Genomic DNA, 26,456 nt, shown 5'->3' with positions numbered 1-26,456 from the left:
GCAATTCTCCCCCACCCTGCCCCATGCCAACTCCTCCCAGTTTATGTACTGGGTGTCATGTCATGTGGTCTGGAATATTCCTTTGGCCAGTTTGGGTCAGCTGTCCTGGCTGTGTCCCCTCCTGAATTCTTGTGCCCCTGCAGCCGCCTTGCTGGCTGGGCATCAGAAGCTGAAAAATCCTTGACTTAGTCTAAACATTACTTAGCAACAAGTGAAAACATCAGTGTTATCAACATTCTTCTCATACTAAATCCAAAATGCAACACTATACCAGCTCCTAGGAAGAAAATTAACTCTATCCCAGTCAAAACCTGGACAATGACACACATCTAACTGTGAAATTGAACTGAAAAAGTTGGCATGGGCTCAAAAAGTGACAGGACAAATCTGTGAATGAAAAGTTCTTCAGGGCTATTAATCACAAGGGTCTTTTTTTGACTCATGCAGGCTTAGGGAATACTTTGGGAATATGCTTACCTGCTGTTGAACATTTCCTAAATGATGGAGAATAGGTGTGCTGAAGACAGGACCTTGGACTAAGCACACCCTTGCTTTCACAGGACAGGTGGATTTTTAAATTGGGCATATCTAAGGGGATTTGGGAATCATATGGCATCCTATGAAAAGATGCATAACAATTCTCACCATCTAGCTTGCTGTCTCTTGTGACATTTTCCACCAATTATGGGCCCATTGGAAAGATCTATAAGGGTCGGATGAAAACTTGGGCTTTAAGACGTATTTGAGCTGCACGGCGTGAGCTGGAGTTCTCTTGGACAGAGCAGCCAGGGAAGAGGTAATTCTTCTGTCAGGGCATGCTGGTGGTAGTCTGGCAAACCTGTCTGCCCTGCTTGGGTCTTTCAGCATCCTGTACGGCTACAGGCTGAGAGATGATGTTACCAGAGCAACATATTTAAATATGTCAAAATATATCAGAAGACTGGAAAGGTGATGGTGATTAACTGGGATGTATTTGAAAGCGTGGGACCTGAGTATGACATAAACAGTACAGAATAAGGGGTGGATACTGTCCTGGTTTTGGCTGGGATGGAGTTAATTTTCCTCCTAGCAGCTGGTATGGTGCTGTGTTTTGGATTCAGTATGAGAATAAAGTTGATAACACACTGATGTTTTCAGTTGTTGCTAGGCAGTGTTTATACTAAGTCAAGGACTTTTCAGTTTCTCATGCCCAGCCAGCAAGGAGGCTGCAGGGGCGCAAGAATTCAGGAGGGAACACAGCCAGGACAGCTGAGACAAACTGGCCAAAGGAATATTCCATATCATGTAACGTCGTGTCCAGTATATAAACAGAGGGAAATCTGGCTGGGGACCACTCCTCAGGAACTGACTAGGTATCAATCGGCAAGTGGTGAAGCAATTGCATTGTGCATCGCTTGTTTTGTATATTCTAATTCTTTTATTATAATTATTTTTGTTATTATTACCATTATTATTATTTTCTTCCCTTTCTCAAACCTCTGCTGTGTTTCCTTATATGATGATTTCATCAATATGCCAGATCATATTTAAATATTATCAAGGTTTTCTGTATGTTCAATCTGTAGAACTAATAGAGTAAGGAGAGAGCCTTATGCAAATAGGGCTACCAGTCAAACTTCCCTACTAGTCTGTACATATAAACATCTCAGAGCTCAGGTATGTTTTCAAACTGATATGCATGATCAACACTATATAGTAATCACATATCAGTGTAACTTGAACAGTAGCTGAGTTTACATGATAGAAAATGCTGATAATGTATCTATGCATTGATGGGCAGAAGGGAACCCTGAGGGCAGTGCACTCAGAGCTGCATATGGTGATAAGAGTGTTTAAGTTGGAAACTTATAAACCTCTTGACTTGTGACTGATGTGCTGTCAGACAGAGCTGCAGCAAGGCCTTTGGGTGACTCTCTAAGTTGCTCCCTCTGCCTTTCTCAGGTTCCTTCCAGGTGCTGCTGTGGATGAGAGCTGATGGTCCTGAGAGGCAGCAGTGGCTGGCAGGGCCTGGGCAAAGCTGGTGTCTCTGCACACAGCCTGGGGAGCAGCTTTGCTTAAAAGAATATGAATCCATGACTCTCAGGATTGTCTCCAAAGTCCCAGTCCTCATATAGAAAGGAGCAACTTTCCTCTACTTTGCTAGAGAATGATGAGTCCAGGGGCATCTGACTAACTCCTGCCTGTCGTGACTCTCCCTGAAGAATGAGAGTGTATTTTGAAGGCTTGGGGTTTTTTGTGTTATGCCCATCAAGGGGATGTGCCATCGGAAGACCTAGTCTGGCAGATCTTCCAAGTGTTGCTCATTGATTTCACCTCCCACTGGAGTCAAAGGTCTCCTTCTGTTCATGGTAAGGATGGCGTTGCATGGAATTTTGGGTGGCATTGTACGAGACAGAGACTTTTCCCGACTGTCTGGGGCAGAACCTTGCAGAGTCTGTGGGATGGGCGGGTAATGCACAAAAGCAGGCATGCTGGGTTGTTTAACCTATTCTTTGCTGCATGCTGAAAACCTCAGAAGAACTGGATGTAGTGTGGCCCATGGTAAGATCAGCGCCCTGAAATCCTATGGGTCACTCACAGCTTGCTGCAGTTGTGGCCTTAAGGTTCTTTGTAATAAGTTTAAGATCCAGGAAAACAGTTGCTATGTAAGTAATCAGCATGTTCAGCATCTTAAGATCTCAAATTTGGCTCTTATATAGGAGAGTTTAAAGAAATGGGGTAGAGAAAGATGAAAATATATAACAAAGGATAAAAATGAGGTTTTTGATTTTTTTTGGCTTTATGCTAAAATGAGCCTCTTGCTCAAAACAAAGTTTAATGTTAGTGTTTGAGCCTTCTAATTTGACCACTTATTTGGCCTTTTATTAATGCAGGGGACACAAAAATACCCTTTCATGACTCTGGTTGCTCAATTTGTCTGGGGTTTCTCATTACGTCCTTTCCCAGACTATTTATAGAATGGCAATTAAGATTAATGTATAGCTGCTCACATTTAGTTACTGGCTCTGCTGGGTTTTGAGCCACTCCCAACAAGAGCTGAATGATTGAGATATTTAGTGTCCATGAGAACTCCGGCTGAAATCAGCTGGAGCTATCTGTCATGTGTATACCTTGAAAACAAATGTGTCTTTCTCTTTTTGTATTGTCAACTTTTTTTCTGTTATGAAATGAAATTGTGAGGCTGAAGCTAAACAGAGCATGCTTCCCAGTCAGTAAATGGAAATATATTTTCAGTATTTCTCAGTCTGTTCTTGCTGTTGAATGGGAAACTTATCAAATAAATAGAAGGGAACTCATTACATGCACCCATTCCTACAAGTCCTTTTGTAGGGAGTTATGTTATCTGTACAATTCAAGTGTCTTATGGCTATTATGAAGTGGTTTGTGTTCTTTACTGCTTGCCAGCTTTTATGGCTTGTGTATACAGGCTCAGACCTAAGTGGTATCAGTAGAAACTGTGTGCATACAGCAGGCATGGTCTGAGGGTGGTGTATGCCACTTTGAGAAATGGACTCTAGTTTATGGATACGGACTCCTCCTTTTGGTGTTGTAAATCCCTGTGAGCCTCCTGTGCTGCATCACTTTGTATAGTGATGGCTGATAGATCCAGGCTATAGGCACAATCTCTGATTGTAGGATGCTGCTTGCTGGCCTTGCATCAGAGGAGGTGGATGGATGGTGCTTACAAAAGCAACCAACTAAAAGAAATTGAACTCAAGCAGTGTTCAATCCTGTTTTTCAAGCAATTAAATCAGAATGACTATGAGGATGAGGGTACAGTTTTGTCAGGCCTCATCACATTTGGGAGACCTGAAGGCACCAGCATGCTCAGCCAGGCATCTTGTCCTGGCAAGGAAGAGCAGAACTGTGCCAAAGGGAAGGGTCCCACAGCTTAGATTATTACCTGAGTTAGACTCAAGTCTGGGTGCATGTGACTGCTCAGAAATTGCAAAACTTCATTTCTAAAAGGATACTGTGACAGGGTGTGCATGATACTGCAAGGAGCCTGCCTTTTTGATTGCAGTGTCCCCTGTATTAGAATAGGTTCTGGTAAAGTAACAATGGCCTGTGTTCCTAATAAAACTGACTAACAGAAGTACTTCAAATGCAAAAAATGTGGCTTAGTTTACAACACATTTCTATATATTTTGATACCAAGCTGGCTGAAAAGATTTAATGACTTTAGTTCTCCTACGTACATGCACATCTAGAATCCTATGACTTAAATATTTTAAAACATCCTTTTTTTTCCCAGAGGTTCTTTTTCTCACTGGGAATAAGCCTCTTGACTTCTATTGAGTCAGGCCCCTGAGAACAATATTCCTTTTAATTGCACAAGACTACTTCTTTGCCACAACAACTAGTTATTGGATGATGCGGGAATCCTATAGAAAGAAAAATAGTGTATGATCCTGTAATTTAAATAGTGCACTACAAATGGTACATGCACTGAATTAAAAGGAACTAAAATAATGGTGTATGAGCACAATGGTCCCAGTTCTTGAATGATTAGCTTTAAGATCTTTTATTGTAGGGTTTTTTAATGTAACAATCATATATAGGAAACTAAAGCAGTTACCAATTGCTGATACCAACTGTGACCTGAAAATAAAAAGGTTTATATGGTACCTCAGAGTAAGACAGTAAATGGCAACTTCTGTTAATTAGCACAAGCACTAGCTCTAGAACACTTTATCCCATGCTCTTCACTGTTACACCAACTTAATTGTCCAACCAACAAGCCTTTGGCACCATTCCAGTGTTCACAAACCTGCCTGTGAACTGACTGATTTCTAGCTGCTTCCCAGTTTGAGGAGTCATCTCCACCCTGTAGAAAAACCCAGCATAATTCCCCAGCATTTAAATCAAACAATGAAAATGTATGCCTTTCACTTCTTTTCAAGCTATTTACAGGATCTTTTGGTCTTGAGATTTCAGCTGTACAAAGAACAAAAAGGTGTCTAACGTCAATTTTACTGATGGAAACATTAAAGGTAATTTGGGTAGCCTTATAATCCTTCCTCTGGTTGTTTGTGCTAGAGAGGAAGAAATGATAATAAGATGATAGCATGTGCTGAGCTTGTTGAGTCAACTGGTCAGATTTGAACTGGCACTAACAGTGGTATATGTTTATTTTGCTTTGGCCAAGGTCTCAGTACCGACTCTGCTACAGGATGGGTGCGTTGAGCTGAGTTAGGGGCTCTGACCAGGAAAAATGCAGTTTATATATTTTATCTTCCCAATTCACGGTCTGGAAGGAGAGGTGCTGTCTGCAAGAGACCTGGGGCAAAGTCATCTTAGCAAAGGATGCTAAGGCATCAGAAGAATCTATGGCAAGTCCTGTCTTTTTGTGCTCAATGTTTTGTAGACTCGACTCAAGGGAGAAATTGCTTCTGCTTACTCAAGGATAGCCTTGGATAAGGGCAAGTAAGATAAGGAAGCAGAGGGAGGTGAAAGGGGTAGGTTGTTTCTCTGCTTGAACTAGACTTTGTTGAAATGTTACACTGAAGGGGGTTTTTTTGATGGTTACTGCTGAGGAGGTTGAGTAACTGCAGTCTGTGTACTCTGGTGTCATGCATTAGGCTGGCTGCTTGCAAGATAACTTATAACTTCTTTGTCCTTCTTTAACCTGCTTCTTCTGGAGCTGGGGGGCGTGGGAAGAACCTGACATGACTCCAGGTATTGTGACACAGGAAAGTATGCCTTTGCCATTTCTTATGATTAGTCAGGAAGAGATGCTCCAGAGAAGTTCAGAGAAAACCAGAAATGACTAGGGGGCTTCCTGGACCGACTTATGAGGAAAAAGTGAGAAAGTTGCTGCTGTACATCTGTACAGTTCTGCTAAGTGATTAATGGGGAATGTGATGATAACATACAACTAATTGAGGCTTGTATACGCCAGAGAGAGGGGAATTACTTTGGCGTTGTATGATGAGCGTGAGTAATGAGCACATACCACGGTATTGAAGATGGCTGTGTAAAGTACCCAGAGCAACAGCAGTTGCTTGATGGTGAAAGAGAATTCCATTAGACACTTGTTTTAGGAATATCAAATACTAAAGATCTGTTATTACCTGGTGATGCAACTTAACTTTTCTCACAAAGAAAACCATATTTTTGTGGGGTTTCTTCTTCATAGCTTAGGATGTTTTAAACAAGGCTACCAGATACTGCCTTGCTTCATAAGTTATTAAAAATAAATTGGAAGAAACTGCACTGGAAGGAAAGTCAACCGGGCAATTCTAGAAGCTTCTCATGTCTGCATTTTAATGGATCTTTATTAGAAATCTAGGGAAAACTATTTCTGTAGTGAGATGTCACAATTTTCAACAGTAAATGCTGTGGAAGGAATTGAAATAAACAGTTTTGTGTCATGTATCTGTTTTGAAAAGCCATAGGTAACCTTTGACGTCTTACAGAAAATTGTCTTTTCAAAACCTTGAAGTAAGATTGACAACTTCTACTTGGAACATTGAAGTTTATCTGGCCATTTGCAACAGCTACTGATAAAAATACAAGGTTGGGAAATCGGACTCTCAGGTTTCTGCTGAAACTTTAAGATCTCGAAGTCAGGTAACTGCAAGTTCTACCAAAGTAAAATGAATTTCACAGAATTAGTCTTGCTTAAGACCCTTCTGTCCAGTGAGACAGTCTGGGATACCTCATGGAGCCACAGAATACCAGTAGTTAAGCACAGTTATGAAATACACTATTTGTGTGAAGGGTTACTAGTTGGCTGTCAGGTGTTACTGGAGTATTACTCCAGTACCAAATCATTACTTAAAATAACAACAGCAGTTCAAACACAGCTAAAATAAACCTATTGGACCCTAAACCATCTAAATTATACTTATTAAAACATTTATGAACCCTTACGTACTGCTTATAAACATGTACTCGATGAAAAGCTATGATCAGGAAGCAACTACAGCAGAATTTGGAAAATTAGGTGTCAATCTATTTTTCCTTTTTTTTTTTTTTCTCTTACATGTTTTTCTGCCTGATGGTCCTAGGTCCACATATTCTCTTCGAGACATTGTACTGAAGAGTAGAGTTGTATTGCTCCATCTTGAATATTCTCTGCTCTGCCATTAAGGAGAGGAAAGAACCCACAGAAGGATTGCTTTTCCCCATAGCAAAGGAGGCTATTAGTATGCCATTCTCCTTGAAAGAGCTCTGAAATTTTGAAACGTGTCATAACAAAGAAAAAAATACCATGGTGCAAGAGCACAAATATTACGACTGTGTGTTCTCTCAATCCTTCCTCATACATATTCCCCCTGGCTCTGGAAAAGAGGACAAAGGCCTAGTCCATCCAGTCGTATGGAGGTAAAACTTCCTGAAGGCAATAGCAATGTTTAGCTCCTATTCAGGGCTGGAGACTATGTAAATTACTAGCTTTCTGAAGCTGGCAATCTATGTAACCTAAATAATGATGCACTAATATAGGTTTGAATGCTTAGCAAGGACTAGGCTCTCTTGAGTTATCTGTCTGATTTTATGATGGGGTACTTGGACTTTGTAGATATCTTTTCTGAAGCTGGTTCTGAGACTCCTGAGAGCATCAATGAAGACAGAGTTTATTCAAGAGGAGAATGTTTCCTTTCCAGGATGTAAATGAAAGATGGAACCGTATTCACCCCATCATTAAATAGCTACTGCAGCACTCGGCAAAGTTGCAACAGGATACAAGCACCCTTGCCAAAATCACAGCTTAGTGCCTTGAATTTGGCTGGAGGTGGATTTCAACTTTGTTTTTATGTTTACTTCAGACTTAAAAGGCAAAAAGCCTGGCACAATAAAGGGACTCTCTTGTCTGTTATTAAATGAAACACCTCTCCCAGCTCAATGAAGAATTGTGCAAAATCTGGACTTTGGTTCATCTCTGCTCTTCCATGTGGGGCTGTGGTTGTTCTCCTTGCTTTTGTGTAGGAAGTTTCACCTTGGGCTGCTTAAGGCATGGTGTGAGAGATGAAGGGCCTATGAATCTGAGTCCTTTGCATATGCCTGTTCCTGGGGTGAAATTTATTTTTGTTAAGGGTCTTCTGTGCCTGATACATCCTGGCCCTACGAATCACCCTTCTGAAGAAGGGTTTGGGGCAGAAAAAACAGACAAGGTCTGGAGACAAAATGACATCCATCCTCTTTCAGCCCTCTCAGCATCTAGTGTGAAATTAAGCTGATATCAAGTGCTGGACTTTTGCTTAGGAGCTTTCAGTAGAGATCTGTGTTGAACTGAGTCTTGTAGCTAGCGCTGCTGTGCTGAGATGGCTCTTGAATAAAATGACAGATTTCAGTGGCCTTCTTCCTGAGTAAGGGTTAGGGATACTGAAGGGCTATTGATCCCATCTTATGGGTCACGGGGAGTGTAAGAGCTGAACGCAAGTTTCAGGCTTCATCAGATCTGGCTGGTGAAAAATGGGGTTAATTAATCTGATAGGAAAATAAAACAATCAAAATCCTGCCCTACTGGCATGTCTCCACTAAGGTAATAGAGTAAAAGTCTTGGCCTCCCCTATAAAGGAGAATAAGCACAGTATTACTGTACTATCCTACTGCGTGGAATCTATGTAATATATACAAGCTGTTATCCACAGGTCACTCTTGCAAGCTTGTTTCTTCTGTGAGTTTGTGTTTGGCAGCTATCAATTCCTGAAGTGGATAAACTTCTGCTTAAACCTCTCCTTTGTGTTAATTTGGTCTTAACCCACAAAGGAGGAATTTATGCAGTTCTGCTGCTCAGTAGGGTAAAATTTGAAGAAGTTTAGGAAGGTGGTTAGGATGGACATTATTCAGGTAACTAGTTATCACTATCTAAATATGGAGGGGGACAGGATGGGGAGAAGCCCCCCAAAAATGTTTGATGAAAATATTTTGATTGTCAGGTATGATTTTTTTCTTCTTTAAAGCACGGTAAGACATTCAAAACCTGCAAGAGATGAAACAGTTATGAAACAAAAAGTCTTCAGAAAAATACATTTATTTGGAAAGCTGAATCTCTTTTCAAAAATGCAGTTAAAACCCAAGCGCGGTCCAAACCAGAATTCATGTACAATTCTGCTCAGGATTTCCACCAAGCGCACAAAGAAACTGTGGAGGGTTTGGAGCAGCCAGCATGGGATGGTTGCAGATCCTCTGGCATGCTGATGAACAGACTATTACTCTCCCTGGTCCAGCCGGGCTTTCCATGCCACTGACATAATTTTTGCCTGTATAGCATGTAAAACTCTCTCAAGTATCCCGAGCTGCACCCGTTCAACAAACAGATACTCTGGGTGATGTAGACACTAGTAGGGCTGAAAGAACAGGGTGTAAAAGTATTGGTTTACTGCTGATGTGTCAAATATCAAAAGGAGAAAGGCTTTGTCTCTCTTCTGTCATCCTGATTTATTAGACGTTAAGAAAGACAAAGTACCCAGACATACAAACGTCGCTGTTTTGGGAAGGTCTGCGAAATGGTTAATGTGCTTGTTCCACACAAAAATGTAAAGTGTCGGTTCTCTGATTACCTGCTGCTGGAAAGTGTTTGGACAGGTGCCGTGTTTCACCAGCCGTCTGTCACAGCTGACAGCCCGGATTTATGGCTCTACACCAGGGCTGGCCTCCCCCCCACCCCATCCCCGCCGCCGGCTCCGCTCCAGGTCCCGGCCAGCCCGTGGGGCTGCCAGGCGGCTACTACCTCTGCCGTGGGATGACGGCCGGGACTCAGGTGGTTTTTTTTAAATTATCCCCTGCCCCGTCAATTCACTTGCGTGGGAACAAACTGGTCCAGCTCCCTTGCTGAGAAACAGGCGTGGGCTAAAGCGGTACCGCGAAGGGGGCGATTTCCACCCAAAGGTCAACAGGGGGAAATTGGTCCCTCGCCTCCTCTTCGGAGGGTGATGCTCAAACAGGAGGAGGAGGAGAAGACCCTCAGCCTTCAGCAAGGGAAAGCCCCGCTGGTACCTGCCCGGCAGCCCGGGTGGCACCGGGTCCCCTCAAATCCTCACCCCGACCCGCTGGGGAAATCCGAGCAAGCGCTGGGAAAGGACGGCGAGGACGCAGATATCCCTTATGCTGTACCGTTGATGTACCCAAGTATCCAAAAATCGAGATTCATAGAAGATAAATACTTATTGACAAGGCACGTCTCGAACTCTGTGGGCTTTTTTTTTTTTTTTCCTTTTAATGCTGAGTTACTTTTTAATGAAAAAGGGACTTTTCTAAAAGTAGAAAGGCAAATGTCATCCTATTAAGCATACGTTTACACACACATTCATCCCGACTCACACTTACTTACATCCAGTTCAATACTCGCTTGTGGCTGTAATAACAAATTCCGCTTTCCGTCAAGGTGCTTTTAACATACCCTGAAATACGAGCATTACAGATCGACAAACCCGAAAGATACTAGCAGTTGCACACTGACGGCTCATGGGGACTCCTCTAAAGAAAGAGATGTTAAAATACAAGCTAGAGGAAAGGGTAGATTCATATTTGCACAGAGCCTTGAAGGCAGAAGGATGTCGAAACACTGTGTGTGCGCGCATGCGTGCGTGTACATAAAAACCAATTCCTTCAAGGGTTGGATTACTTCATACATTAGTCACTAATCTCTTGCAATGTTCTGATGAATGTTATGGTCTGAGCTAAACGCACCGTGAAATCTGCTTGAGCTTTATTGAAACAAGTCGGTGTTTTCGCCCGCAGATTGTTCTGTTTGAAGCTTTCCTTTTCCCAACACACCTTCGCTATTCGGCAGAGTTTTTGCGAGCAGCGTAGAAGCTATTCAGCGGCCGGACCCCGGCGCTGAGGGGAAAAGGTGTGAGGGGGAGAAAGTCCAGGGTCCGAAACCAGAGTCATGAAGCAAAAAAGAACAAGCAGCGGCCAAAAGTTTGCTTGTCATCGTTTGTTTAGGTGACCTGTGCTTACAGAAGACTTGCAGGGGAAAAATGCCCGCCTATTTTCATCCTTCTTTAATTAAAGCAAACAAACGAACAAACGAGCCCCGAATTATCATTTCGGTGTTTGTTTAAAGCTCTTCGACTTCGGGGACGCCACTAAAGTGTAATTCAGTACCACGGGCAGTTAAAAGCCCATCCTTTCCTTTTTCCGACTCAGTCTTTCCGAGGCTTTCCTGATCGCTTCTGACAAGAGGAAACAGCCTTAAGACAACACGCGTCAGGAGAAGGGAACGTATGTAAACTTATTACCGGCAAATACTCCATAGCGTTCACCCTGCCGAGGTTTCGCCGGCTGCCGATGCCAGCGGGGCTGCCTCCACCGGAGGCGGTTGGAGCCCGGCCGTGCCAACGACCTTCCTCGAAGCGAGTTTTCTTTGGACCGAGAGATAACAACAGGATTACATTGCGTCTGCTGTCCTTCGGGGGGGGGGGGGGGGGATAAAAAAATAAGAAGAAGGGAAAAAAAAAAGGCAGGCAGATGCTCAGGACTTCCGCAGGCTGCCCCTAAGTCGGGCAGCCAGCCTGCAAACCTGCCTTTCTGCAAACCTGAGCAGCGGCGGGGAAACCTGATTTGACTCGAGGAATTGAAGAGGACTTCCAAACCTGGCGGCCGGCCCGAGAGGAGAACCTCTCTCATCTCCCGTGGTCAAAATAAGGCGGGTCCGTACGCGGCACCTCTGCCCGCCGGGAGGGATGGGGAGGGACGGGCGGGCGGCCCGGCTGCGCCCGCAGCCCCAGCGCTCCCCGGCCAAGGCCACCCCCCGGCGGGCTCCCTCCCTCCGCGCCAGCACACACATCACGCTCTGCTCCGGTATGACCGTCTTTATTCAGGGGGCAGCTTTTATTCGGGGGAGAGGAGAAAGGAAAAAAAAAAAAAAAAAAAAAGGAGGGGAAAAAGCATGGTGGCCGAGCGTCAATAAAATGCACACGCACATGTATTATATACAAACATAAAAATAAAATACGAAAAAAAAAAATCACTCTTCTCTTTCCAGTAGCAGTGGTCTCGGTCTTAAATGTACAGCGCCAACCAGTACAGCAGAAAACGCCTGACATTTTCTTGAGCCCTCCCTCCCTCCCCCCTGCCCAGAACAATAATTAATTAAAAAAGCCGCACTCTCTTTGCGTTAAAAACACTACTTTTATAAATAATTTAATGTCCTCCCTTCCCACGAAATGCTAGTTGCCGGACAGGAGAAAAGGTTTCTTTTGGCACAGTGATGCATCGCGTTGCAGTACAGACCTCCGGCTCCGCAGCAGCCCCCGGCCCCCTCCCTTTCTCTCTCCCTGCTCCTCCCGGCAGGCGCCCCCGGTCCCCCCCCCCCCGCCCTCCTCCCCGTCCCCCCCCAAGTGCACAGCGCGTCCCCGGGCTGCCGCCCCCGCGCCTCTCCGCGGGGGCATCCCCTGCTCCGCTGCCCGGGGCTTTGGGGACAGGGGATGCGAGGACCAGGAGGGAGGACAGAAAGGAGGCGGCGAGGGAACGGCTGAAGTCAAGTAGTCTCAACGAACAGTAAGAAGCACTTGAGGCTCATGGCTATGTCCAAAACGACAGTTGGGTCAGGTTTTGTTTTTTTTTTTTTTTTGGTTTAAGTTAAACCCACTGTCATTTCATTAAGGCACAGTCACCGAGGCTTTCGCTTTGGAGGGTTTGGTCGCCTCTGGAGTTAAAGTGCGGGATCCAGAGCCTCCTCCTTTCCCCCTCCCCGCCTCCCCGGGCAGGCCCCTCGCAGGGGAGGAGGGGGGGGGCTCCATTAAGCCAAGGGGGTCTCCACGGCGTACGGCTGCAAGGAGGCCGAGCCCCCCGCCGCCGGCTGCAGCGGCCCGGCCAACCGGAGGGGCCTGTAGAGCGGGGAACCGGGCGGCGGCCCCCGCCCGCCCTTAGCGATCACGCCGGCGAAGACCGGCGCCCGCGGCCGCTCCGCCGCCGGCTCGCCGCGGGCCAGCGCTTGCCGCCCGCCCCCCAGCAGCAGCGGCGGCGGCTCGCCCAGCCCGTAGGCGCAGAGCTGCAGGAGGCCGCCGCCGTAGAAAGCGGCGGCGGCGGGCGGGGGCTGGGCGGCAGGTGGGTAGGGGAGCAGCGGGTAGAGGCCGGGCAGCAGGTGCGGGGGCGCGGGCGGCGCCGGCCAGAGGAGGCGGCCGTGCGGCGGCTGCGGGGCGGCGCGGGGCCCCGCCGGCCGCCGGAGGAGGTTCTCGATGGCGAAGGAGCTGGAGAACTTGGCTCCGCCGCCCGCCGCCGCCGCCGCCGCCCCGCCGCCCGCCGCCTCTTTGGCGGAGGCGCCCGGCGCGCAGTTGCAGGGCGAGGAGGCGCAGCAGCACCGCGGGGAACCGCGGGGGGACGCGGCGCCCGCTCCGGCCGCCTCCTGCGGCGGCGGCGGCGGCGGCGGCGGTGGAGGAGGAGGTGGAGGCGGTGGCGGCGGGGCGGCGGCGGCGGCGGGGCGGGCGGGCTGCGGCGGCGGAGCGGCGCGGCTGAGGCGCTTGCGGCGGCGACGGAAGACGCCGTCGGCGAAGGTGTATTCGCTGCTGGGGTTGAGCATCCAGTAGTTGTCCTTGCCCCAGGGCCGCGCCGGGTCGCGCAGCACCTTGACGAAGCAGTCGTTGAGGGAGAGGTTGTGGCGCACGGAGTTGCGCCAGCCGGTGTAGGCGCCGCGGAAGAAGGGGAAGCGGCTCATCAGGTAGTCGTTGATCTCGGCCAGGGTCAGGCGGCCGCCGGCCGAGTCGCGGATGGCCATGGCGATCAGCGCGATGTACGAGTAGGGCGGCTTTGGCCGCCGCGTGTAGGGCTTCCCCTTGGCGCTCTCGGCCGCCGGCGGCGGCTGCTGAGGCGGCGGCGGCGGCTGCTGCTGCGGGGCGGGGGGCGGCGGAGGCGGCGGGGGGTGCCCCGGAGCCCCGGCCCCGCCGCCCGGGCTGTTGGCGGCGCAGTCGCCGTCCGAGCCCAGCTCGCTCTCGGCCGGCGCCGGGGAGAGGGAGCCGCTGCCTTCCTGGTCGCTGCCGGCGCTCAGCTTGTCCTCGTAGTGCTGCGAGAACACCTCCAGCTTCATGGCGGCGGCGGCGGCCCCCCCGCAGCCCGCGGCTCCGCTGGGCGGGCGCGACCTCCGCCCCTCGGCGCGGCCTCAGGGGCGGCGGGGGGCGGCGAGGCGACCCCGGGCCGGGGGGGGGGGCTTCTGACCCCGCACCGGCTTGGACAGCTCCGCGGCGGCGGGCAGGGCAGCGGGGCTCCGCGCCCGCCTCACCCGGCCGGCCCCGGGGGGGGGGTCGCTGGCCTCTTCGTCGCCGCTGGACGCCGGGGACGGGCGGGGAACGGGGCGCTTCCTCCGGCTTCCACCTCCTTCTCCCCCGGCGGGGCGCTCGCTCGCTCGCTCGGCTCTCTTTCCGCCCCCCCCCCCTTTTTTTTCTCCGTCTGGCTCCTTACTCTCGCCGCTCCATGGGGCCGGAGGAGAGGGGCGAGGAGGCCCCCGCGGAGCCGGGGCGAGCGGGCGGGCGGGCGGCTGCCGGAGCCGGCTCCTCTCCTCTCCGCGTCCCCGTCCCCCCCCCCGAGGCCGGTGCTGGTCGGGGCGCTGCCGATGTTACCGTCCGGCGCTCCCCGGGAGCGGGGAGAAGCTCTGGGGGGACGTCGGGGTGAATCCTCTTCCTTCCTCCGGCTTCGGCCCCCGTCAGTGCCGGGCCGGCGGGCTGGGTCCTCGGTGCGGCGCGGGCAGCAGCCGGGTTATTGGGGTGATTAGTGTTATTGTCATTATCTCTCTCTTCCCCTGTGGTTCTGTCTCTCTCCACCACTTTCAGACCAGCCCATTATAACGCCGGCGAGAGGCGGAGCCAGGACAAAGATCTGAAAGGGTGGTGGGTGGAGAAGCAAGGTAGCAAAGGTGGGTACGCGCTAATAAGCCGTATCGGAGCCGTAATTAGCAGAGATGACAGCGAGGTCTTGTTGGAAAGTTATTTTACGAAACTTGTTTGTATTTTCTCCTGCCAGGTCCCTCCCCTTCCCGGGTATTTCGAATGAAGCCGCGGTTCGGCGCGACTCCGCAGAGCCGGGCCCGCCTCCCAGGTGTAAAATGCAGAATGACTTATAGGTGGCAGAGCAGAACCTGTTACATGCCGTGATTTATTTTAATAGCGCCGTATATAGCAACAAGTTGTAATGTGACAGCTCAACAACCTGTTGGAAAATAATACACGGACGGCTTCGCGCTTGTGAATTCCTAATGATTTATGTAGCCTGACAAAGTCGTTTCAGTCCTGGCCCCTCTTTCCTTCTTGTCATAACCGCACCCGGTGCAAGGGGTAAAATGGGAACAGGTAGGCAATGCTGTGGGCTTTTGCTACGAGAGAATTAGCCAAAACCTTAGCCTTAGTTTCAGGTGTGTTAATGTGCATATAATAGCGTTGCTTGATCTCTTCCGGACAGTGCATTTGTAACCTCTCTCTTGTAACTGCCACTCTCCAATAAAATCTTTTATTGTGTTTTGTTTTTTTTTTAAAGCAGTGACTTTGCTTTAACATTTTTTTTTGCACATTGTGGATCTATAAATTTTCCGTAAAACCGGGGACAAAAAGTGTTCCATAATTTTACCTAGATGCTTTTCTTTCTAGAAAAATAAGTCATTATTTTGGAGTTGGTTTTAGGTTTAAGCTGGCAGGGTCTTACTCTCCTTCAGAGGTTTTGCCTCCTTCAACAGTATGCTAGGCAGAACAACTCAGTGACTAGAGCTATACGGCAGTAGCTTCTCTGAAAACTCCCTGTTCTGTCCTGTCCTGCTCACTGGTCAAAGTCAATTGCAAAACGCCATTTGACTTCATATGGCAGTAGCGCTAGCGTCTGCAAAACAATAACAAAACAAAAACATCAGCAGAAATCTAGTGTGGTGCTTATATTTTATTTCTCATATGTACACTTTGAATTTTGTGTCCTGGAGTAAGAGTTGGATTGCTCCATGTTTTCCAAAAGCAGTCTTTCTAAATCGGACCTTATTTTAGAATAAATACTTAATGCAGAGTCACTCCGGTTAGGACTATGCTGTTGCAGTCTGGCTCTTAAAGAGTATTGGAGAGGAATATGAAAAAAGGCAGGTTTAAAAGACTAACAGAAGAAACAAACAGCGCTACTTTCTGTCTCGATCCCTCTTGAATAGATGTTCCCCCCCCGCCACACCTGCATTTTATTTCAAAGCTTTGCCATTTCTTCAGTCTGCATGAGTCTTAAATAGTAAATACTGAACAATGAGAGGTTCTTCTGTCCTTCTGGTTGTACTCTTGCTACCTTTAATAATAATAGGTTTGATGTCTTCCTGTTCTCACTAAAGCTGTACCAGTTCAGAAAAGCTGGCAATTTAGAAAGACAAAATTAAGAGGAGGGAGACCTCTCTTGGTTCCTTGTTGTTGTTGTCTCCATGTAACATAAACCAAGATCTTTCAGTAAAGTGTTACGTTAGCTATAGGTGCCAATGTTTGTGTTTAAGGGTATGGGAAAAATCTATCATTCCTTCCAAAACTTGTATTTCCTAAGATGATGCCAATGGCGAGGGTAGGTTTTTTCCTCTTCCTGCTTTTGTTGTAAATAGCAGTGAAGTAGCGATGATTTGCTAGCTTACCTTTGATGTTTATTTTATTACCGTTCCACTATTTGTATGGAAAATGTACACATTGTCTCTTATCTTTATTCAAAGAACTTAAAAAGTCATTCAAATGCTGTAGGTAAACACGTCAGACATAACAAGCTTTTTCACAGCCATACTTCAAGACTAGGAGTGGATGGCAAAGCTGGTTTTGCAAGATTTAAGAGGGGACAGAAGCTTGTGCTCAAAATAATACAATTACAAAGAGAGCTATTAACGGCTGGGAGCAGGGAGCCCTTCTACGATCAGTGCTGATTCTTGTGGTGGCTCAAGGTCCCTTTGCTGCCTCTGAGCGAGTGACTGTTGTAAACTGGCCCTTGAAATCGGTGATGGCTCTTACCTGAGAAAACACAGGAAGGTGCTTATGTGAAGGACTGTGCGTGGTTTAAATAGAGCCTTCCCAGCCCAAGTGAGAACGGCGTCAAGCCCATTGCTATTACTGCCCATGAAACAACGAGCAAAGTTGTAAGAAGTGGTGAAATAGTCCAACTACTCCCGTCTCTCACCACTGAGAGTATATGTAACCTCAAGTCTTTTCCTGCTATAGTTTTTTAAAAGGCACAGTATCGCCTTCAGGTTTATAAAGATTAACACAATCATCGGAAAAACTGATTCTGTTAAGTAAACTTCACATCAAAAGCGCTTTGATGTGCTGTATTATAGCAAAGCCAAACACTCCACCCCCATCACCCCAAGAAAAACCTCCAAAAACCTCTAGTGAAGCAATGTGAAAAAAAATCTAATTCTTTGTTCTAAAATGAAATGTCTCTTCCTCTTCAGAGCAGCAAAGTGGGACTTTTTTTGATGTATGACCCCCTCTTTTCCTACCCAAAACAGTACCCAGTCAAAGACAAAGGGGAGAAACGTGAATGGTTGCTTGAAAAATCACACACTCAACTTTGCTTCCCATTTTCTGTAGTATTTGACTCATTTAATTCAGAAATAGTAGAGTGTGCCAATGGGTATTTGGAGGTAGGGCAGTGTAGTCCTTTGCAGTTTGCTCAAGCTATGAATTGTAAAAATATTCCTTACTAAATGTAGCAAAATGCTACACTGTCTGGTGGTCGCGGGTATATTTTTGGTCGATCCAGTTGTGTTGTCTCTGTGGTGTTTTAAACCATGATTTGGTTTTACACTTCAGCAAACATCGTGCAAAGGTGTGTCAAATCTTTTTTTTTTTTTCACCCAGTCCTTTCTTACCATCTTCTCTGCCTTCTGTCCCTCCAGACTGCTAACTAGATTAGAGAGGGCTTCCAGATAAGATCATATAAGCACAATTGGTCAATAAAGGTCTCTCTGTGGTGACTGGGAAGGTCCTATAGTTAGTGGTAGGCAAGCTTATTTGTACATCTGAGATGTCCGGCACAGCAGCTGGACAAAGTGCTTCATCATCTCTTCTCCTCCTCTTGTAGCAAGCGGCAGGAGTGCGCTGCCTTGCCAGGAATGATGAAACTGGACAATGCAATACACTACTCGAGCAACAATAGACCAGTTCAAAGAGTTCTCTTTGGATGGGCTGCTCACAGCAGGAGACGTGCCTAGCATGCATAAATGAACTACAGAGTCTGTGAAGGTTGGCTAATTGCACTATGTATATTTTTACAGTTCAAGGAAATCCAGCTAGAGACTGAGCTGTAAGAAAGGAGGTTAGTGGAAATTCATTTAGGCCTTGAGAGGAAGGGTTTGATCGCTGAAGCAGAATGCAGGTCTGTGTGAATTCCCGCATTGGGAACTCTACAGGTTTGCACTTTTTCACAAGGACAGCCATTCCCTGTGGGCAGAGATTTTCTCATGTCTTTGGCAGGTACTAAGAGCTGAATTTACAATGGGGACTTCCATTTCAACTTTGTTTCACACAGCCTTTATTTTCTTGGGAGCTGTTGCTCAGTATGAAATTTTCCCATGCCGAGAGCTTAGTATCACTTCCTCCCTGTGCCCACTTTGTGTCCCATAAAAAAGTCTACAGCTAAGCAAATTTCTTTTCTCCAGCATACTGGATTGTGACAGAATGGGCAGGGACAGATTTTCTCCTGTGAAGAAGATGACATTATTGCGGTTGTTACTAATGCTTAGTACCAGAGAAGTAATTCCTGGTTCCTACACCATCCTTTCCACCCAGAGATCTCAGAGCTCTCCCATTTTACAGGCAAAAAGGAGTGAAGGGGAGCCCTGCTGAAAAGCGTTTGGCAAGTCGGATGCAACCATCTGTAGAACTGAGCTCTTCAGAGTCCTTGTCCTGTGCTGTGTCCACTCAGGTATCCACCACGAGGCCTCGTCAGAAGCATTTAGCAAGGAGCTGTCAAAATGCAGACTGCTCTGTCCTGAGACTCAGAAAATTTATAGCTAATTCTCTCTTTTTACTAGTGCTATGTCAAGCCTCAGGGGCTTGTTGAATGGGGCTCCATGCTGGCATAAGATGAACTTCTCTGGAATATATTGCAGATCTGCAGTCTGAGAAAGTACATGACATAAAAGAGTGCAGGGTGAGCAGTGAGGTTAAGTCAACACAGTATTTACAACATATGATGACTTAATTTAGTAACTGTCCCCATAGGCTTTTCTCATAGCTGATTACCTGGTTTCATGTAACTGCACCAAGAGACAGAAGATCCAAATGGTGATGGACTTCTGGGTTTGTGGATCTCTTCAAGCAGATTGCTCTTACAGTAAGAAAGAAACTGGTATTGGAAGGCAGTGCAGGTATTGATAAGTCTGGATGTAATTGTCAGGATGGAATTGCTTGCTAAGAGACAGGCTCCACCACAATTAGAAGTTATGTTGTGTTATGTCTGTTATGAAGTTATGATGCAGAAGCCATTTGGTGAAATTCTGTGGCTCTCTGCCAGGAATAGTGAATGTTTCTTGCTACTGGTGCCAAACAAACTTAAAAAGAAACCATCATAGCTTGTTATTGCTGGTGCCAGACCAAATATCTGTTGGCGCCAAACTTGGTATTGATGCCAGAGGCTTGCTATCACTGGCCCATGATATGAGGCAACATCGGCTGAGCTGTTACAATAGCCTCTTATTGCCTTCAAGTCCGTGCATTGACGGAGCAGAGCGAACAACTTCGTGAGAGAAGTACAGCAAAATTAACCGAGAGCTGAATGGCTTTGAATGTGTGATGGAGAGTTATTGAACTTTGCTAACCCTTCCTGGTATACACCTAAGCCAACTCAAAACCACATATATTTAACATGGGTAAACAAGTGACTAGAGATACGAAGGATGTATTTCCATTCAACTAAGTTAAAGTACTATTTATAGCACGGTAGATTAACAAATGAATCACTTTACCAATAATATTCCAGTTGAACAGCAATAAGTATTCAACGTGCTTCCTGCTGGGTTGGGTGGGGTTTTTTTTTGATGTTTTTTTTTTGTTTTCAAAAAGCTATTTCTGGGTTGAATCCCATGATTTATATAAACTTTAGCCAAATCTGTAAATAAATAATGGTGTAAAAAAACTACTTGATTTTTTTCCCCAAGACCAAGTCAACTGCATTATAATGGAGCTATTCAGGAGCAGGCCTTCCTGTGGTAAGTAGGTTTTGGCAGTAATGCCCCCAAATTATGTCTCTCTTGTGCATGTTCTGTCCTCTGTTTGCGGTTTTCCATTTTCCTTCCCAGCTTCAAGATCTGAATCGTCATCTGTCAAGTCATTTTGATCTAATCCTCCAACCTCTGGACAGCTCCGGAACAGCATTGGTATATCTTCAGTCTGGTCTGTGCTGCTGCTTGCTTACTCCTGGGACAGGTAGCTTAGTTACACCGAGGGTACATCTAGTACCGTACCTCAAGGTGGTGGGGGATGGGGGTTTAGAACCTCCAGACCATGTTCCAGAAATCAGGTGTGTTTTCACCGCTTTCCAGGTGGTGGAGAAATGCAGTAAAAGCTCAAGGAGCTGGTTCTTCAGCTGCTGCAGGTCTGACAAAATCATTAGTTTTGTTGAGTTGGCATGGGTTGAGTATCTGATCTCCAGTTTGTAGGTGAGTTTTTAAGGGATTAGCTGAGTTTCAGTCTCTTGAAGTTGTGAACAAACATACTGTTGCCTCACACACGTGAAGTTTCTTCCCTAAAGATGTCAAAGTGCTTTGTGCAGAGGATGTTGGTACTTCTGTTCTCTAAGTAAAGGTTCACAGGTTTCAAATGTCTTGGCCAAACTTACATGATCTAAGCTGGGTATAGGACATGGGTTTCCTAATTCCTGAACTACTGCTCTACCTACTAACCCTGTTGTTTCCCTGAACCTTTACATATACTTGAGTAGATTAATAATTAACCTCCAAGTGGGGCACTTTGAAGCAAATGTAAGATGAAACCAAACACTTGTCTTGGTTTTTAGTCATACCAGATTTGCAAGTAGGGTGTGTTTAAATGATGCAGGTAGATAAAGTCTTGTTAATTTAGATTAGAGTAAAAGTCAGTGCCTTATCAAAGCAAGTGACTAATTAGGAAAACTATTACCTTTTGGAAAAGAAACAGTTGAACTATCACTCAAAATTATTTTAACTAATTGAACAGTACTAGTATTTATGCTGAATAAAGGCTTGTGCAACTGCTGGGGAAAGGAGAAAGACTGAGAGCTTTTCCCAGGAATTGCCAGTGTTCTGGTTTTTGATAATTCTGCTTTTAGAAACTTAACAGTACTTGTCATCAGTGTGTAAACATGGGGGAGGGAGGAGAGTCCTGTGAGTCATCAGGGAGCCAAACTTACAGGATTTAAGTGAAGAGCTGCAGCATTTGTATTAAATATACTGCCTTCAGTCTCTTCACCTTACCAAGCCAACAGAATAGCAAAGTGCCTGAGAATGGTTTGAAATGATCCAGTGAATCTCAGGTCTGTAATAACTATGATAGGGCATTTGAGAACCTGCAAGGGTGGAAACACTAGGGCAAATTCATGGTGTGAAAAGAAAGATTACGATCAGACTGTATTTATGTTCAGACAGATACATGCAATTGTGAAGAATCATTAAATAACTGTTAACCACACCTGCACAGAGCCTCTGGCAATGCTGGCTTACACAGAATCTCAAGAACTGCTATGTGCCTGACATCATACCTTTGCAAGGAAAGAAAAGTCCTGGGTGTTAGCCCAAGACTGGTAAGTAAAACATAGTCCACAGACGTGAGCCAGTTTAACGTCTGTTAGTGATTTTCTGGTGTGTCACACCCAGTACCTTCTCCCCTGTAAATCTGTCAGTAGTCCTGATTTGTTTGGTTAAGACCAGGTCTTACTAAACATCTCTGAATCTGCTTTAATGCAGTGGCTACTTACCTGTAAGTCAGGAAGGAGTAAGTATGCGTGCACAGAGGGAGTCTCGCACAAACAGTATCGTGACTTCTCTGGGGCTTGTAACTGCTGCTGTGACACACAGCTGCTGGTTTGGTCTTCTCTTTACATGGGTCATTTTCCCTTTTTAAAACACTGGGGGGTTTAGACATTTTTTCATGATGGAAATGACATTTCACCTTTTTATTTTTACTGTAAAAAAAAAAGAAAGGGAAGCCTATGGGGAAGGGGAGCAAGCAGGGTAAGGGTAGCAGAGGAAAAAAAATGGGACTGGAGCAAAGCTGAGATGAGATGGAGGTGTGGAGAAAGTTGGAGTAGGTAGCTCCAGCTGAGCACGTTGCAGAGCAGTTCCGCTCAGACTGTAGAAAATTTCCAGGATGCCCAAAAATCTCCGATTTGGCTGCTTCTGCTGGTGGAATTTTTTGGACTGCTCACCTCTACAGCTTTCCTCAGGCTAGGGAGTTCTCTGTTTTTTTATTTCCCATGGTGCGTTTGGAAGCAATCGTCTTTCATCTGCATTTTCTCTCGTGGAGTATACTTTTCCTGTCTTTCATGGCTAGGGGTGGTTGAGGAGTTTGGGGTTTTCTTACTGAATAAAAAACATTAAAAAATGCAACAGTGAAGGTTTGTGTCAGTGTGTAATTCCTGAAAGGGGCTGCTATGCATCGGTTTGATATCTCTTTCTAATTGCAATTTCTGTACAAAATATTTCCTTTTTTTTTTTTCCCCCCTAATGAAAATCTCCAGCAACTGTGAAGGATAGGAGATTCTGAAACAGAAACAGAGCACGACTGATGCACAGAGGGCTTTTCAAGCAGGTGGAATAATATTTCAAAAATTTGCAGACTTCAGTATTCATATCAGAGAAGTGTAAGCTCCAGCACTTGACATTGATAGATCAGACTATGGAGATATTTACTCATCACTTACAAGGGTCCTTATTCATAACTTGATTTATTTATGCCATAAGGGTTTGGAAGACAGTCCATTTTTACTTTCTTCAGTTCAGTTGGAGTCAATGCCAAGAAACTTAGCAAAGCTCAATATATATTAAAACTTTTAAGAGTTATCAAAATGTGGGAAGAATGCCCTCCCACCATGCTACTTTAAATACCCATCAGCTCTCTGTAAGTAAATCTTACTTGGTGACTTGGACAGAGTTTATTTTGAAGGCAGGATGTGAAGTAGTACACCCTGTACCCTCTTACCCCCACTTTGGCCTTTAAATGCACTATCATTAAAGGTTGGCCCCTTGACGAAGTTAGGTGGAGTCAAGTACAGAGGCAAACTGTATAGGTGGGGCTTTAACTCCAGTGGGCCTGAATTCAAATCTTCAAAACTTTGGCCAGACTCATGACTATTCACAGTTGAGACTTTAATTAAATGGTGTTGGATATGAGCGTTAAATGTGGAAACTGTATTCTATTATACTAGCTCATGTTGCCGAAAGAAATAGAGCCGTGCTGCTTGATTGAAGAGACAGAGCTAAGTGAATAATTCGCAACAAATAATTAATCTAAATGTTTCTAAATGATTCTTACAGAATCTGATTATGGTTGAGAAAGATCCCTATTTATTAATGCTATGGGACTCCCTTTCACAAGGGGAAAGTTTATTTATATAAGATTAATGGGTTGAGGTATAGACTTGCAAGTTCTTCCTGAGTCATCAGACCCAGAAAACATATATTTTATATTAAGGTTAATACAATCTTCCAAGAGAAAGCATTTATGAGTGCACTTTAACTGATGGGTATATGATGACTGACATTCCAAAACCTCTTCTGCAAACACCTACGCTGGCATACTTTTATACATAGGAGTAATCCTAATTAATTTGAGAAAATTACTCTTGCATGAATGTATTCATTAGTATTTGAAACATCATGGTCTTAGTATGGTGAGTCTTGCAGATACAATCTTGGTCTTATACTTAAAGATGCCCACAACGTCCCATCCGGTCTTTATGGCTACCTTAGCACTAGTAAATAAAACAGGCTGGCACCCAGTCTTTGCCCCTGAGGGCTTGCGTCCACATGGCTAAATTCTCTTCCTTCCAAAGAAGTGGCCTCATCTGTACTGCCTAGAGGGAAGTGTCCTTTGTCCATGTTATCTCCTGAACCATGCCTATGTGTTGCACGAGAAAGTACTAGGTTACAGGGGAAAGCCCACGTCGGGAAGCTCGTTCCTAGTTAAAACAGTGCGGATAATCACATGCCAGCTCTTGAGTCCAGGTCCTGGCTCCTTTTAGTTTGCAAATGCAAGATGTAACTTAAATGAATAGTTGTGTTCACTTCATATCTTGAAGCTTTGATAAGGTGTTATTGCTCTCATCTGTTCCTTACGGGAAACAGGAGCACTGTTGTTATCTTCAGCAGCGTACTTCTGGGCATGTGTTGGCTGGGTTTTTGTTCCAGCGCTGCTGAAACGTTTTGCCCAAGAACATTGCAGGGAAACTGTCTTTCTCAGTGTGTCGTGAGTCTTCCCTTCCAGAGGTGAGATCTGATGACAGCCTAAGTAATTTTTTTTTCATAGACACCATTTCAGTCTGCCACAAGAAAACTATTGGCTAGGGTATTAAAGGGTTGGAAAGTTATAGCACCGAGGAGAGTGGCTTTATTTTGCATAGAGGAGAAGGTAGAGAAATTCATAGGCAAGAAGAAAATAAAACCTACAAACCGAAGACATAACAGTGAGTTTGAACTGAAAATTTGTACCATTAACAGTTTCTAAATATGTAGATTCTGCTTTGCAGGTAGTGAGTTCTCAGAGCTGCTGCCTAAAATTGTAAATGCCTGCACATGTTGTCACACCAGGGAATTGTCATCATCTCATCCCAAAGCAGGTGCCTGTAGTACATGAAGTGATTTGCACCTTGCAATGCCCATTTCTGTTAGCTGAAAGGAAGCCTGAGGCTTCCCAGGTGATCACCCGGGATGTATTACAGAGCTCTAAAAGTATTTAAGGTGAATTCCAGCCTACCTATCTTCTCTCAGGAAGTACCTAAGTTGGAGGTGTTCTAGTTTTTGGTGTTTGAGGTACTCTGCTTAATGGAGATTGTTTATTGATGATCATTGATTATGAAAAGGAAAACTAATTTTGTCATTAATGGAACTTCATCCTGAAGTTAACATACAATTCAACAGAGTGGGCTAGACCAAAACATGGTGTAAGGTAAGAGGGATTGCCCCTCAAAATTTATTTGCTGCTTAAAAGCCCCACACTTTTTTCCATCTCGAGCGTTGCAGTTATTCTCTTCCTTTGCCTGGCTACCACTTGCTTATCATTCTTTCTGATATGACTCACGCAGAAGGACATTTCACATTAGACTGTTTTGTAACATCTTTCCATGAAATGCTAGAACATCAGTGCTTGCTCCAGGAAAAGGTGAGTTAATATGTGTTTTCATGTGCCCTGATGGTTGCCTTGCTTAATCAATAGTAAAAAGGATGTCTTTATTGACACTGAGAGCTTTCCAAAAGTGTTCTTTCCACCGTTAGTGATGTGTTGCTTAACAGAGCTAGCTTAAGCTTGCCACACTGAGTTGCGCATTGTTTGCATTGCATTGGTTGGTTACCTCTTTCTGTTAACTTTCCATGTATAATTTAATTAGGTTGTGAATAATAGGACATGTTATCAGATGGTATGGCATTATTAACTTCAGTGAAGTGTTGTGTGACGAACTAGCTAAAGATCTGGACAATAATTTATACATTCTTCATATTTAACTGTCTCTCTGCATTTTTGGGTGAAGATAACTGCCAGCATACATGATTGCAACTCTGTTGCCAAAAGAGGTGTGTCTGTTTATGCCAGTGAGGTGCTTGACTGTTGGTGTAAATATAATGGCATGGTAATTACTGGTTATAGATACAATAAAGATCAAACTTTTTTCTACATAGAGTGCTTTTATTATCCTGGAAGCATACTTCTTGTCTTTTCATGTAAAGAATACTAACCAAGAGTATGACACTTAAGAGTTGGAAACCAAAGTGAAAAAAATCATAATGCTTTATTTCTGCAAATAATTTGTATGTATTAGTTGCCTGTAAGCTGTGAACAGTGCTCTCGGGTGTCTTATTATACAAATTAATCATGACTTATTTTGGCCAAAAAAAGACAACAAAAAGAACACTTTTATAATGCTCGTGCTTGCTAGTTGTACAAGACAAATGGTATGGTTTCTCTTTTTCTGATTAGATCATTTATGGAATAAATTAATCTAATGCATATGTGAATAATAGGGAAAGTGATAAATATGCCAACAATATCTAATTTTAAAGTTGCTTTTCCTATGTATCTGACAATTGAAGTAAGTCTAGTCTGATCTCTGAGCAAAGCAAATGAAATGTACATTTCGATAGAAATCAAACTGTTCACAAATGTTTTCAGATGGAAGTTGGCTTTTAACAGCAAATGCTAACCCAATGTTTTTTTCTACTCTATCCAGTTCATGCTTCTCACTGAAAGGTGTATGCCATATGACACAACATGTTGTGACTCCCTAGCACAATGTTGCAATACATATTGGTCAAAGTATGTAGTATTTCAGAGCTATGCATAATTTGTGATTGCAACAGTCCCAAGTAGGATACAAGCAATGGGAGCACA

General features: G+C 45.2%; 1 protein-coding gene across 1 annotated transcript; it reads right to left on the bottom strand.

Annotated features, from left to right (window-relative positions):
• Positions 1 to 12,299: 12,299 nt before the first annotated feature.
• On the bottom strand, positions 12,300 to 14,796 carry FOXQ1 (forkhead box Q1). The gene has a single exon (XM_075052090.1). It carries the CDS (start codon positions 13,976 to 13,978, stop codon positions 12,695 to 12,697), a length of 1,284 nt encoding a protein of 427 aa, XP_074908191.1. The 5' UTR covers positions 13,979 to 14,796; the 3' UTR covers positions 12,300 to 12,694.
• Positions 14,797 to 26,456: the final 11,660 nt, after the last annotated feature.

This window comes from Buteo buteo, chromosome 20, assembly GCF_964188355.1.
Source record: "Buteo buteo chromosome 20, bButBut1.hap1.1, whole genome shotgun sequence".
NCBI lineage: Eukaryota > Metazoa > Chordata > Aves > Accipitriformes > Accipitridae > Buteo > Buteo buteo.
Note: the sequence above shows the minus strand (reverse complement) of the source record. Positions and strands in the feature narration are given on the sequence as shown.

Excerpts from the sequence above, each read along its gene's own strand:
- FOXQ1 (XM_075052090.1), bottom strand. The coding sequence starts at position 13,978 with ATGAAGCTGGAGGTGTTCTCGCAGCACTACGAGGACAAGCTGAGCGCC.